The 12,864-nt window shown below is 37.8% G+C and overlaps 2 protein-coding genes across 2 annotated transcripts; both read left to right on the plus strand.

Moving 5' to 3' along the window:
• The first annotated feature begins 1,467 nt into the window (after window positions 1-1,467).
• LOC101300773 lies at window positions 1,468-6,304 on the plus strand. Its single transcript, XM_004290259.1, has 10 exons — window positions 1,468-1,652; window positions 2,398-2,520; window positions 2,601-2,670; window positions 2,758-2,909; window positions 3,178-3,279; window positions 3,485-3,685; window positions 5,143-5,205; window positions 5,311-5,463; window positions 5,580-5,654; window positions 5,986-6,304. Exons 1-10 carry the CDS (start codon window positions 1,593-1,595, stop codon window positions 6,100-6,102), a joined length of 1,116 nt encoding a protein of 371 aa, XP_004290307.1. The 5' UTR covers window positions 1,468-1,592; the 3' UTR covers window positions 6,103-6,304.
• A 1,978-nt stretch (window positions 6,305-8,282) lies between these two features.
• LOC101303484 (cysteine-rich repeat secretory protein 38-like) lies at window positions 8,283-9,017 on the plus strand. The gene has a single exon (XM_004292379.1). The coding sequence runs from the start codon at window positions 8,283-8,285 to the stop codon at window positions 9,015-9,017; it is 735 nt and encodes a 244-aa protein (XP_004292427.1).
• The last annotated feature ends 3,847 nt before the right edge of the window (window positions 9,018-12,864 follow it).

Raw genomic sequence — 12,864 nt, forward strand, 5'->3', positions numbered from 1 at the left:
CTGAAATGCTTTCAGAAGGAAGTAAAGAAAGAAGCTGATTCTGTCCACAAACACTATCCATGATTCACATAAGGTTATCAAATCTATTAAATTGAAAATTGTAAAAACTTGTATCAAATCTATTAAATTGAAAATTGTAAAAACTTGTTAGAAACAACCTAAATCTGCAGAACAGCAGCTATTAGGTAAATTCAAAATAACAGAGTAGCTCATGCCCCATGCAACAGAAGAAAAAGTTCATATGTCCAAATCTAAAAACCAAGTCATGGTGTCTTCTACGTCTGCAAAACCACTCCATCCAACACAAACAGACTCAGAAGAATCAAGAAACTTGTAATGAGCCATCAACCATCATCCAAACCACTCCATCAACCATTTATAACTTTTTGTATTAATCTCAGCCAACCAAACTCATTAAAAAACTCATCCAATGATGAACGCTTATCATTAGAAATAAACAACAATAGGGATCTCTCATTTCGTCTATTTCCTTTGGACAAAATGAGTCTTCCTTTAATCTAACCATTGATCGATCATTGGAAGTGCTAGCAGGCCGGAGCATCTTTTGGATATATGCAGATTGGTGGATTAGTATTCCACAAGCTCAATGTTCTAACTCAAGACTTAGACAAAACCGAGTTTCCAAAGATCTTTCATCTCAATTCGGATTACAAGTAGCTCGTGGTTTCTCTTCTCTTATTTCATCAAGAGTACATAATATGTTCCTATCATCGACATAGATAACTATAATTGCAAATCCAGAACTCATTTCCTTTATGAGTAGTCAGGGGTATAATTCATCATTTTTGTATCTCTTTCCAACCAAGTAGTCACTTCTGTTAATTCTATTGCAAACGCACTCCATGGTTTAGAATTATTTGGGTTGGATAATGGAGGGTCATCAGACACTTTCATAAATTTCTCTCAATCAAGATCCTCAAAGAGATGTGTAATAACCACATTTATGAGTTGCATTTCCATTATGGGAGAATATGTCTTATTGTAGTCAATCCAAAGCGTTACGATAAATCTTGGCGCCAAAAAGCGAGCCTTGTCCTTAAGAGCTTCATTCTTCTCATCACGCTTTTTGACAAACACTTATTTGTGTCTTACAAGCTTTACACTTGGTATGGTTAGCATTACCGAACTAAATACATGTCTGTTTGCTAGAAAATCTAATTCTACTTGGATTGCTGTTTCAATTTAGGCCAAAATGCTTTTTACTGACATTCTGCAACATAGCATGATTCGATATCATCGTGGTCTACGATTCCCTGATCAACAATGTAAATATATTATCAATGTGTATGCGAATATTAATACAAATAATGCTTGATTTAAAAAAAAAAGAAAAAAAAAGGTAGTAATGCCTTTTTGTTAAAAACAAAAAAGGAAAAATGAAAAATCTCCGGTTTAAATTAGGCGAAAATTTTCATTTATGTCTTTGGCAGGACCAAAATCACCTGAAAGGAAAAATTCAAAAGCTCAAACAACAATTCCAGAGTTGTTCAAAAGAAGAAGCAACTCGAAAGATTGGAAATCGAAAACCCAGAAAAGAGAGCTGGGCAGATTTGATCCTTGGAGCTTCTTGAATGGAAGCTATCAGAAAGCAAGCCTCCAGGCTCCGCGAACAGGTCGCTAGGCAACAACAGGTCTCTCATTGGATCCCATTTCATTTCAATCTCCGATACTTTCCTCACAAATTCGATATCTTTTTTCTGCTGGCATTGCCGTTTTCGCTATTGGGTTTGAGATTCTCGATTTGTCTCTTGCATTGTTTGGTCCAACAAAAAGTCATGATCTTTTTCTGTGCATTGATCTGTGAACATGGTTGGAATATGATATGATTAGTTGGGTGAATTGGGAAATTAGAAAGAACAAATACAACAAATAAATTTTGATTCTTTGGTCTCGTATGCCTCGAAAATTAGTGTGGATAATATCTGACTCAGGGCAGGTTAGTTCACACACCGAAATGTAAAGGCTTTGCTTTGCAAACTAATTCTGTCCAACTGTTAAATATGGTATATGATTTTAGTCGAAAAATTCAATGACAATTAACCCAATGAAATGTTAAAGTTGTTCCTATGCTAGTTGTAAGGCTGGTGTGACTCTTCTCCATATCTTGTCTTTCGTACAGGTAGTTGTGTTCCTATGCATACGTTCCATGGTTTAGAAATAATGAACAAGTTGTGTTTTGTTGGTGACTTGGTGCATTTTCAATTCTGATCCCTCTTATTTGTTTGCATATCTCTATGTTATTGGCAATGGTTTTTCCGTTTTTCTTAGAGAGAAAAGTTCCATGTCTAGTTCCGAGTTACGGTGACAAAAGTTCACTTTCATTTCATTTTTTATTGGATAAAAACAAGCCTGCTGATTACGTTTGTGTTACTTTAGGCTGTCCTCAAGCAGTTTGGGGCGGGAGGATATGGAGGTTCAGATAATTTAGTTACTGATGAGGCAGAACTAGTTCAGCATCAGAAACTTGAGAAGCTTTACATATCAACACGTGCTGGAAAGGTTGCCTACTTTCTTTCTGGTGTTAAATCCAATTTAAATGACATATTAACCCCTTACTCAATTCTTAATTCATATTTTAGCATTATCAAAGGGATATTGTTCGTGGTGTAGAGGGATATATTGTCACCGGATCCAAACAGGTTGAAATTGGTGAGTTTGCAAAATTTCTGTCATTCATCAAGCTAAACATATTTTCTGACGTCCCAGGACAGTATTAACTGTTGCCTTTCTGTCTAGGAACAAAGTTGTCTGAAGATAGCAGGAAATATGGGGCAGAAAATACCTGTACTAGTGGTAGTACGTTATCAAGAGCTTCATTGAGCTATGGACGTGCTCGTGCTCAAATGGAGAAGGAGCGGGGGACTCTGTTGAAATCTCTTGGCACACAGGTTAACATGTTTTCTTCACTTATTCAGAAATCCACAGATTTGATTTAAATTAGCAGAATATGTTTGAGTGCTCTTCAGTATGTAGTGGAAGGAATAATACATTTGCATAATTAAGTTCATTTTGATGAATAATAAAATATAACTCTATTATTGCATTTTGATGACCATACTTGGGACTATCTTATAGATATATCTTCAGATAGTTTTTTTCCTCCTAACTGCTATCTGAAGTTAATATTTTATGATGTGGATTTACAACTGTTATCAGGTGGCAGAGCCATTAAGAGCAATGGTAATGGGCGCTCCATTGGAAGATGCTCGGCATCTTGCTCAACGATACGACAGAATGCGACAAGAAGCTGAAGCTCAGGTATCTTTAATTTTTGATTACCAATTACCTTCTGATTGTCTTGGTCCTTTTTATTCTTGCAAAAACATTTGGTTGGACTGTATCACTGTTATGTTTTGCGTTCAATTGATGATCCTCATACTTATATCCATACAATTGCAAACCTTAAACCCTAATAACTTTCTTTTACAAGCACGTCATTGTGTGTTCTTTTGAACCTAGACAGGCTATTGAAGTTTCCAGACGCCAAGCAAAAGTGAGGGAAACACCGGGCAATTCTGAGAATGTTATGAAACTAGAAGCATCAGAAGCAAAGTTGCAAGATCTGAAGGCAAATATGGGAATATTAGGGAAGGAAGCAGCTGCAGCAATGGCAGCAGTTGAGGCTCAACAACAGAGATTGACTCTCCAAAGACTCATTGCCATGGTAGTGCAAGTTCTTTTAAAGTTATTTAAGAGTCATTGCTGTTTTATACTTTGAATGAGAAACAAACTTGTGTTGAGATAGAAATTATAGATTGGTAAAAGAGAGAGAAACGAGTATGCTAAATCACAGCCGCCTTCCAATCTAAGAGAAGCCTGATAAATGATTACTCTTAGAGAACAGCTACCCAAAGGGAAGCATGCCTGTGTATATGTCTGTAGTAGAATTTCTAAAGGAGGTATTTTCTTTGGGATAGTGCAAGGGAAGATTTGTAAGGGCAAATGCTGAGACGGTTATTAGTTTCTTGAATAAAAAATAGAGGTTTAAGGGTTGGTAATCTGGTTCTTAAGAATGTTTATGGAGTTCTAAATGAATTTACTATCAATGTGGCACACTGAATAGAAGCAAATGTTGAACTAAAATAAATGCAGATAATCATGTGGGAGGGTCAATTAGAATTCCTTGGAAAGATGTGTTTAAGGTTATGGGTTTCTATTTTGAATTCTGCAAAGTGAAGGTGGGGAGTGAAAGAGGGTGGGGTGATGGGAAAATATTTGGGTGGCGGAGACAGCCTTAAACAAAAGTATCAAATGTGTATTTCTTGGTAGGTATCCATTTTTCTCTGTTCTGTTGAGACTTGGGGTTTAGAAGGATATAAATCTGATTGTGACTCCACCAACCTTACACTCTCTGAAATCCCTATCGAAGGGATCAGCTTCTTCAACTTATAAGAAAAAAGATGAGAAAGTACCCACAGTGTCTTTGTTCCCTCTTAAATTGCTGAACAGATTTGGTCCAATGACGGAGCTGATATGTTCTGGGATCTGCCAAAGGCGGCTGTTCTCCGTTAAGTGTAAGGTTAGGAGAACGACAAAACTGCTGACTTTTGGCGTTTATTGGGTTAATTAGATTGAAAAGGAAAATTAGATCTTCGAGGAGCATTTAGAAACGGGTCCTCAGGTTTTCTTTCTTGGCTTCAGCAGCCTTTATGGGTGTAAATCTGTGTTCCTTTTTGTGGAACTGGAAGGCAGTGATGATCAGCTACTTTTCTTCTAAGTTGTATGCTTTTCAGGGGAAAGTTCTCACGTGTGGATTCTTCTAATGTTTTGTGAGAAGAGAGAAACTTCAGAAAAAGGAAAAGAAAAAAAAAGAATTTAGAAGGACACATTTTAGCCTAAACACCAATCATCCTTTTCACACATCAACACCCCTCTGTGGAGGGAGCACCAGGATGGCCTATCCTCCCATGAGAAATAATCCTATGCCAACTCATCTACTTCCCTTTCTTAGTATATATTCATTTGACAGTTGCCTCTATTTATCTCAAGTCCGAAACAGATTAAAGATTTCTAATATGTTGGGGCTTCTAATTAGAGGATTTATTCTGCTTGCATGAACTCCTTTCTGTATTTTAACTGGTGTTTTAACCTTATTCTCATTGAATGTGTTCATGACTGAAGGTCGAGGCTGAGCGTACTTATCATCAGAGGATCCTTCAGATACTAGATCAACTTGAAGGAGAGGTATGTCATAGTCCTCTTATTCTGAAGTGAAGGTTTTTAATCCAATATTTGATTTGTGCATTAACTAATGATTTTTTGTTGTAATTATGCTTTCAATATTGATAGATGGTATCAGAACGACAACGTATTGAAGCGCCTCCTAGCCCCACTGTTGACAACAGCATGCCTCCACCCCCACCTTATGAGGAAGTAAATGGTATATATGCATCTGAATCACATAATGGAATGTCAGACAGCATGAGTTACTTCTTGGGCGAGGTTCGTAACCAAAGAAATTTCACATTATTATGGTTTGAGTGATGCATTGCTCCAGTTGAAGTCTATACCATAGCTGTGCTGAGATTTATATTGTTTTACTGGTTAATGAATCGCAGGCTATGTTTACATATCAAGCTGTTTCTGATGTGGAGCTTAGTTTGTCAATTGGTGACTACGTTGTTGTGCGAAAGGTTTACATTCGTTGCTTGAATATTTATAAACTTCAACTATATTATGGGAATTAGGGGTGACTTGGGGCTTGAATTTGGATAAACCAACAATTTAATCTAAATGCAAAAACTGATTACGGTTTTTATTGATGATGTTTAATGAATGATGACTGGATTGATCCAGTTTAGGTTATTTGGTTAAGAACGGCTGAGCTTTACATGAATTAGTTACAAACGGATTGATTTGCTATTGCTAGGCCCAAATTGTATTCTGTTTTGGGTTGCCTGTTGCCTTTTTTGACTCATTGCTTTTCATATGAATGCTTTAGATAAGTTGTCTGTGTTTCAACAGGTAACCAACAATGGTTGGGCAGAAGGGGAATGCAAAGGCAAAGCAGGTTGGTTCCCATTTGGATATATTGAAAGACGGGAACGAGTTCTTGCAAGCAAGGTGGCTGAAGTGTTCTAAGTTTTTCTGATGAGTTCTTACGAGCAGTTTGTTTCTTCTTCTTCTTCTTCCGTTTCTTGTGTATGTTTTTGCTTTATTTTTTCTCAATGGTGGAGCTTGCCCTCTTTCAACTGGAAGAAGGCACATCCTCACCTATGTTGTGATATAGATACTAAACCTTTTTCTCTACCAATTGATATGAGTACCAATTATTTATTGATTTACATAATATCAGGTGAAGCGCTAGCAAAGGGTTTATCTTTTGTTGATATATGTATCTGACCTTCTAATTTGTTAGTTAGTTAAAAACTACATTAGTTTTTCATTCCACTTAAAAATAGCAATTAGCGTGATTATGGAATTTGGCAATCAATATATATGACTGACCTCCTAATTTGGCAATCGATTCTGATATGCATGATCACCCAAGAAAAACAGAAGGCCAAATAGGCAAATAGTACAAGTTGTTCGACCAAAAAAAAAAAAACTTAGTACAAGTTGTGTATCAGTTAAAGATAGGACATTCATAGATTTTCTATGACAATACACGGCTTATAGAGTATGACATTCCAATTATCACGACAAACTCTTTGTTCTTGCGGCATGCATTTTTTACTTCCTTCGCGGCAGTTTTATGTGAGAGCTCCTCCCTATCTGTTATCCTCAGTATGCTTCATGTTTTGCCTCTTCAAATCCTTCTCTTATCTATGTTCTTTACTACTTTGTGATTTTGATCCTGAATGAGGAACAAGAGTAGTAGTCAGTAGGATTTTGATCTCTTGGATAACTAAGTGACTTGCTGGGTACCTGGTGTCCTGGTAGTACTGCTAGCTGCAGAGGATGACCCCAGCTTGTTACGCAAGTTTGCAGCTTGTGCAGCTGCAAGCTGGGATCATCCATCACACAACCACCTTGGCCATTGTAAGACAAGTTCACTAACAGCGCAACATTCGGGACACAAATGGTTTATTTTCAATTCTTGTGGCGTCCTGAAAGGCCGCATCAAAAAAGTTCAAGAATTTTTGAATCATTGCCAGAAATTCAAAGAAGTTGCATGACAATCAGGGGCAAAACATTCTTCATGGATGAGCCAAGATGGTCCAATACATGCTTGGAAATGGCGAGCTTGAAATGACACGGATGAAGCTAACTAGAATACTAGATATGATGCTGAGAGTGCTTGTTTGACATCTTGATGGATTTTATTTTATTATTATTTTTTTTAATTTTTTTTTATAGTTTCCCTCCGTTCAACAAGCCATCTTGCAGCTAACTAAGTAGCTTGCCTATGTTGCTCTATTGCTCTACAAATGTATTAGATTCTTTACCAATTTTGAAACATCAATCTTATTCTTTATCCTTTATTTTGTTTTCATGAAAGATTGAATACATGGATACTACATTTTACCTCTTCCATATATAGAGAGGTTTCAAGTTTGCTATCAAAAAACAAAAAGAGAGGTTTCAAGTTTAGTACCCATAACTCCATAAGTCGGACCTTCATGATGCAGTAAGAACAGTTGTAGGTTCTACTGCAAGCACAGGGAGAATTGTTCTGTAATATGGTTCTTTATGCCCACTAGCTACACGCTACCTTCTCTGCCCTGACTAAAGAAAAAAGAAAGAAGAGCTATAGAATGGCCAATTTTAAGGGACAGTGTTAACTTTTTCGGGTTGTTTATTTCTTCAAGTCTGCATGTCTGTGGACTTGCTCACCTGTTTTGTTGTATTTTCAGGTATGACCTACTTCCACGGTTTGAATAAATCACATCCTGCGTGTGCAAAGAAATATACAGCTTCCAGAAAAACACTTCTTCAACTTCCATATATGAGGAAGCTTTTGCCTTGATAGTTTGGGTCATGTTTATCTGCAATGTGACCTTGTCTTCAACTCAGACACATGCTCATTCTCTGAAACGTACCTCCAATGAGCACAAATAGCTTAATCTACTACATAATTTTCAGAAACCTACAATTCATTCATTCTAGTAGAATGCTTTGAATATGTGATAGACATAGTCTAGACATTTGGTTTAGTTATATTTTATATACTGGAAAGTTGCCTACAGAATAAGTCAGCAATCCATAATATCTTTTACTATGTTCCAAATTTCCAAATAACAAAGTCAATAATTTCAACTCCAGGCATTGCCTATATATATGCTGATACACTCAAACTGAGCCGCAGATCCAATATCAATATGTTGTGCTACAAAACAATCCCTCTAGGTTTCCTAGTCTTCTGTTTTTTCATCCATTCATCCTTTGGGGCTTCCTCACTCAACCATTTCTGTTTCAGCCATGAAAACTACACTGCCGATAGCCCATATGATGCGCACTTGACTCGGTTATTCACCCTTCTACAGACCAAAGTTCCTCCTACCGGATTTGGCCTTGCTTCGACCGGTCAAGGCCTAAAGAAAGCAAATGGCCTAGCACTTTGCCGAGGCGATGTCTCGAGTGAAGATTGCACTACTTGTGTGGTTGATGCAAGCAAAGATATTAGAGAGTTCTGCCCGAACAGCAAAGGAGCCATAATATGGTACGACCACTGCCTCTTAAAGTATTCAAATGTGGACTTCTTTGGGAAAATTGATAACAAAAACAAGTTCTACATGTGGAACGTTCAAGAAGTACAGAATCCCACATTATTCAATAAGAGCGTTAAGGACTTGTTGAGTGGATTAGCTGTTGAGGCTTCTGAGGCTGCTGCTGCTCCGAAGTTTTATGCAACCGGTGAGCTGCAACTTGATACATTCACAACACTATATGGTCTGGCTACATGCACTAGGGACCTCTCGGCCGCAGATTGTAAGAAGTGTCTTGATGGTGCAGTAAGTGAATTGCCAAACTGCTGCAGTGCAAAGCGAGGTGGGCGTGTTGTAGGTGGGAGTTGCAATGTCGGATTTGAACTTTACCCCATTGTTGGGACATAGATGATAAAATCAACTATCTGAATAACTTCTATTGTGAAATATTATGTATTCCTTACTATATGTGCTTACAGATCAATAAATGAAATACTGATACAGTAAAGTTACTGGATTATTATGTACCAACTTATATGGGAAGTCACTCTTTTGTAGCTTCGGCACATAATACAGGCTCTGCAACCGAAATCATCTTGTATTAACATGGGAAGAAGAAATGTACCCTGTCTGAAATGTTCTATCGAGCCATCCATTTATTCACTAGTGTATGAATGGAATATATTCCTATTTTGATAATCTGACAAGATATAATATCAATCGATGTACTCATTCCCAGTATTATACTTTACCTCCTTTATATATGCAGTTATGCACTAAATGTGTTTAGGAACCACTCCAAAAGGGTGCTTTATGAGATACTACAAGAATGGAGATGTGCATATATCCACCCACTGTATGTCAAGCAAAGAGAACTTGTAAGATAGATCTTTGTTTGAATGGACTTTCAATACCATAATAAGGAAAGCAAACTGGGACAGCATTCGCTCCAAAAGAAGTAAAGAACGGTGTCCCTTTACAAGAAACTTATTCTGCTGTCATCCTCTAGTTTAGTCTAACAGCAAAGGAGGACCAACCTCTTGCAAATACATCGATTGCATGCATCATGCTTAGCAAAGCTCATGCCTGCCCATGACCATCTTGATTCCTGCGTTTCTTGACATATGCTTCCAGTGTAGCATCCACCTAACTCCATCAAGAACCCCACTAATATCACTTGGGTCCAAACCAGTTGCATTCAGGGCTCCACTTCAATTTGACTTGCACACACTTTCTTACCAAGCTGCAACCCGTGACAAAGAGCTAGTGCCTCAGCTGCCAACGGACTTGGTTGTCCTTTAACCCGAACGGCCAGCGCACCAACCAAAATAGAGATAGCATGAGCATTGTGATTGCTTCATCTAGTTTTGGTATAAAACGAACCAGCTAGTTACACCCTTGCACAATGAGACAAGAGCTCTGCTTCCTTGGTATCTTTAACTAAACTGCAGTCTACTATTGCCCAATCACGTAAAGAGTTCAACAAAATCATTGCCTAGCCTACACCTGCTCAACTTCCACTTGAATTCGACTAAAACTCGCATGAAGAGCAACGTGTGATGTGAACCCCTTGCCACTTACATGTGTTTATAAGATTTGCACCACTCTATTCATTCTTAATTAGTTTTGGATGTGAACCTCATATTACTTTATCGATTTCAATGCAGAATAGTGTTTATTCCATCCTAAATGGAATACATATGAATCATTACAGCTTCAATCGTCTTTAATAAGACCAACCTTCTCTACAAGAGCACTAAAACTTGTCCATATATAGCTAGTATTACCTCTCCCCAACAGAACCTACAATCCCATATATCAAGCATACACTTACGATAGTTGCTTCAGTCTCACCTTAACTATAACAAAGACTTAAACCAATGATCGAGTTTCTTCTTAATAAACATATTACAACTTAAGGAAAAAAAAATAAAAAATAAATACAGATAAGCCTAGCATAGTAGCATGCCGTTGGCATATCATGAGGAAAACTCATCATATCCCGCCATATTCCTCTCTAGTTGCCTGAACAGATATCAGTTATGGCTTTGAGGTGCTAAGCCTTCTCAAAGATTTCTCTAACCACTCGAGTTTTGAGTCAACTTCATCAGCTAAGAAGCTTATCCGGTATCATTTCATGTACCTGCAGGTCATAAACAGTACACTACCAATTTGCCAACAAATTTTATATCCACCTAACGGCTCCATACAAGTGAGCGCCATATATAATAGCTACTCAGACCAATTTCAGCATCAGATATACGACATTTCTTTAATTTTCCCCACCCCTAATACAAATATATAGTGAACTCTGATAAGACATTAACATGGATGATCAAGTCCTTGATCCCTTAAAGTCAACTCCACCACAGGGAAGGCCAATGCAACTTCTTGAAATAACGTAATCTAATATTTTAAGCATGAAGGCCGGGGTTAGCTGTTGAGATATCAATCACACATCAGGAATAAACTTTGTTTGTAGGTTTATAAAGGTTTGGGCTACTCCACCCATTATTAATTGGTTTTGGATGTGAATCTCAAACTACTTTATTATTAGCATTATAATAACTACCTACATATATATATAGACTTTCTTATTTACCCTCCTTAAATTCCCCTTTGCATGTCTACCTATTAGTCTATTACACTGCGTTAGATGATCGAGTTAAGCTATAATCTGATATCAATCATATATATGCAATTTTCTGAGTAAAATCTCAATGACATAGTAAATTGCATGTTTGTCATCTTCATGCATCCTCTCTTTTACGTGAGCAATGATCACTTTATACTCAGATCTTAGATATATTTGTCAATAACTTGATATGAAATGAAGTGGCTTCTAGTTAATGACTTAGTCAAACAAGAATAACTTGCAATAATTGGGTTTGTTATATCCCCTATATATACATGCATTGGCAGTGCTACCAATATATATAACTCAGCCTGCAGTCTTGTAGCGAGCTATTAGTTGGCAAGGGAAAATTCCAATCAAAGAGATTAGCTATTAGTTGAAAGCATTCTGTATACTTCTAATGATGCTTTTATCATATCTTGAGTTTTGAAAGAAGGCAACGTCGCGGAGCTCCAAGAATCAAGGTAACTATGTGTATGTGTGTGTAAATTATAACACCCTGGCATACAAATGGAATAGGTTGAAAGAAGAACTATGTTTATAGACATGGTAATTAAAGTAAAAACTTGTGATTTCTTCATTTTCTATATTTCATATCTGGGCATGCATCCTGCATGAAAAGCTAGAAGCGAGATGATCATGTTTTTGTTCATTGTTCAAGTAGGTGACAGAGGTGAAATAATTTAGAGTGGTGAATGTTAGCTATATTATTCTTGGGAGATGTTTTTCTCTCTCAACTTACATGAAACTTGTAAGATTTCGGAGGTTGGAAGGAAGGCCAATCTTATGTTGGATGTTTAGGAGCTTGCTGTTATTTGACTGATCACATAGAATTTTCTAAGACAAGGTTGGGGTGGTGAAGATTCATTCCACATATTCATGAACTAGTTTATGGTTCACATCTAAAACCAATTGGTAATGGATGAAGTGACCCAAACCCTTATAATCTCATAAGCAAGGTCTTAATTATTTTCGCGATATAGGATATAAATATTCTCAACTCGTCCATGTACATGTGGCGAATTTTCAAGCCATACACGTGGATAACTTTTGGGTGGCGTGGAGCCCGTGTGGCCGTTAGCACGCACACGTATAGCTAGGTAACCCGCTCTGATATCATGATGAAATAATTTGTGGTTCACATCCAAAACCAATTGATAATGGATGAAATTGCCTAGACCTTTATAAACTCATAAGCAAGGTCTCATTACATACACACACACACACGGAGCCGTTCCAAAGAGGACATCCGCACAGCCCTTAAAGTGCGGACGTCCCTCTGTTCTCCACTGGACGACTCCGACGACGGCGCGCCTCCACCCGAGCGAACACCAGCAATGTCCCCGATCACTTTCTCTTCCCGACGAGATCGATATAAAGGTCTAGTCAACAACCTCCACCCAAAACTTCAGACAATATCGATCTCGCCGGAAAACTGGAATTCGGCGGACTCGCCGGGGAGAGAAAGTGATCAGGGACGCCTCTAGTGTCCGCTTGGGTGGAGGCGCGCCATCGTCAGGGCCAGATGGTGGAGAACGGAGGGACGTCCGCACTTTTAAGGGCGTGCAGACGTCCGCTTCTGATCCGGACTGTGTATATATATATATATATATATATATA

This window comes from Fragaria vesca, linkage group LG2, assembly GCF_000184155.1.
Source record: "Fragaria vesca subsp. vesca linkage group LG2, FraVesHawaii_1.0, whole genome shotgun sequence".
NCBI lineage: Eukaryota > Viridiplantae > Streptophyta > Magnoliopsida > Rosales > Rosaceae > Fragaria > Fragaria vesca.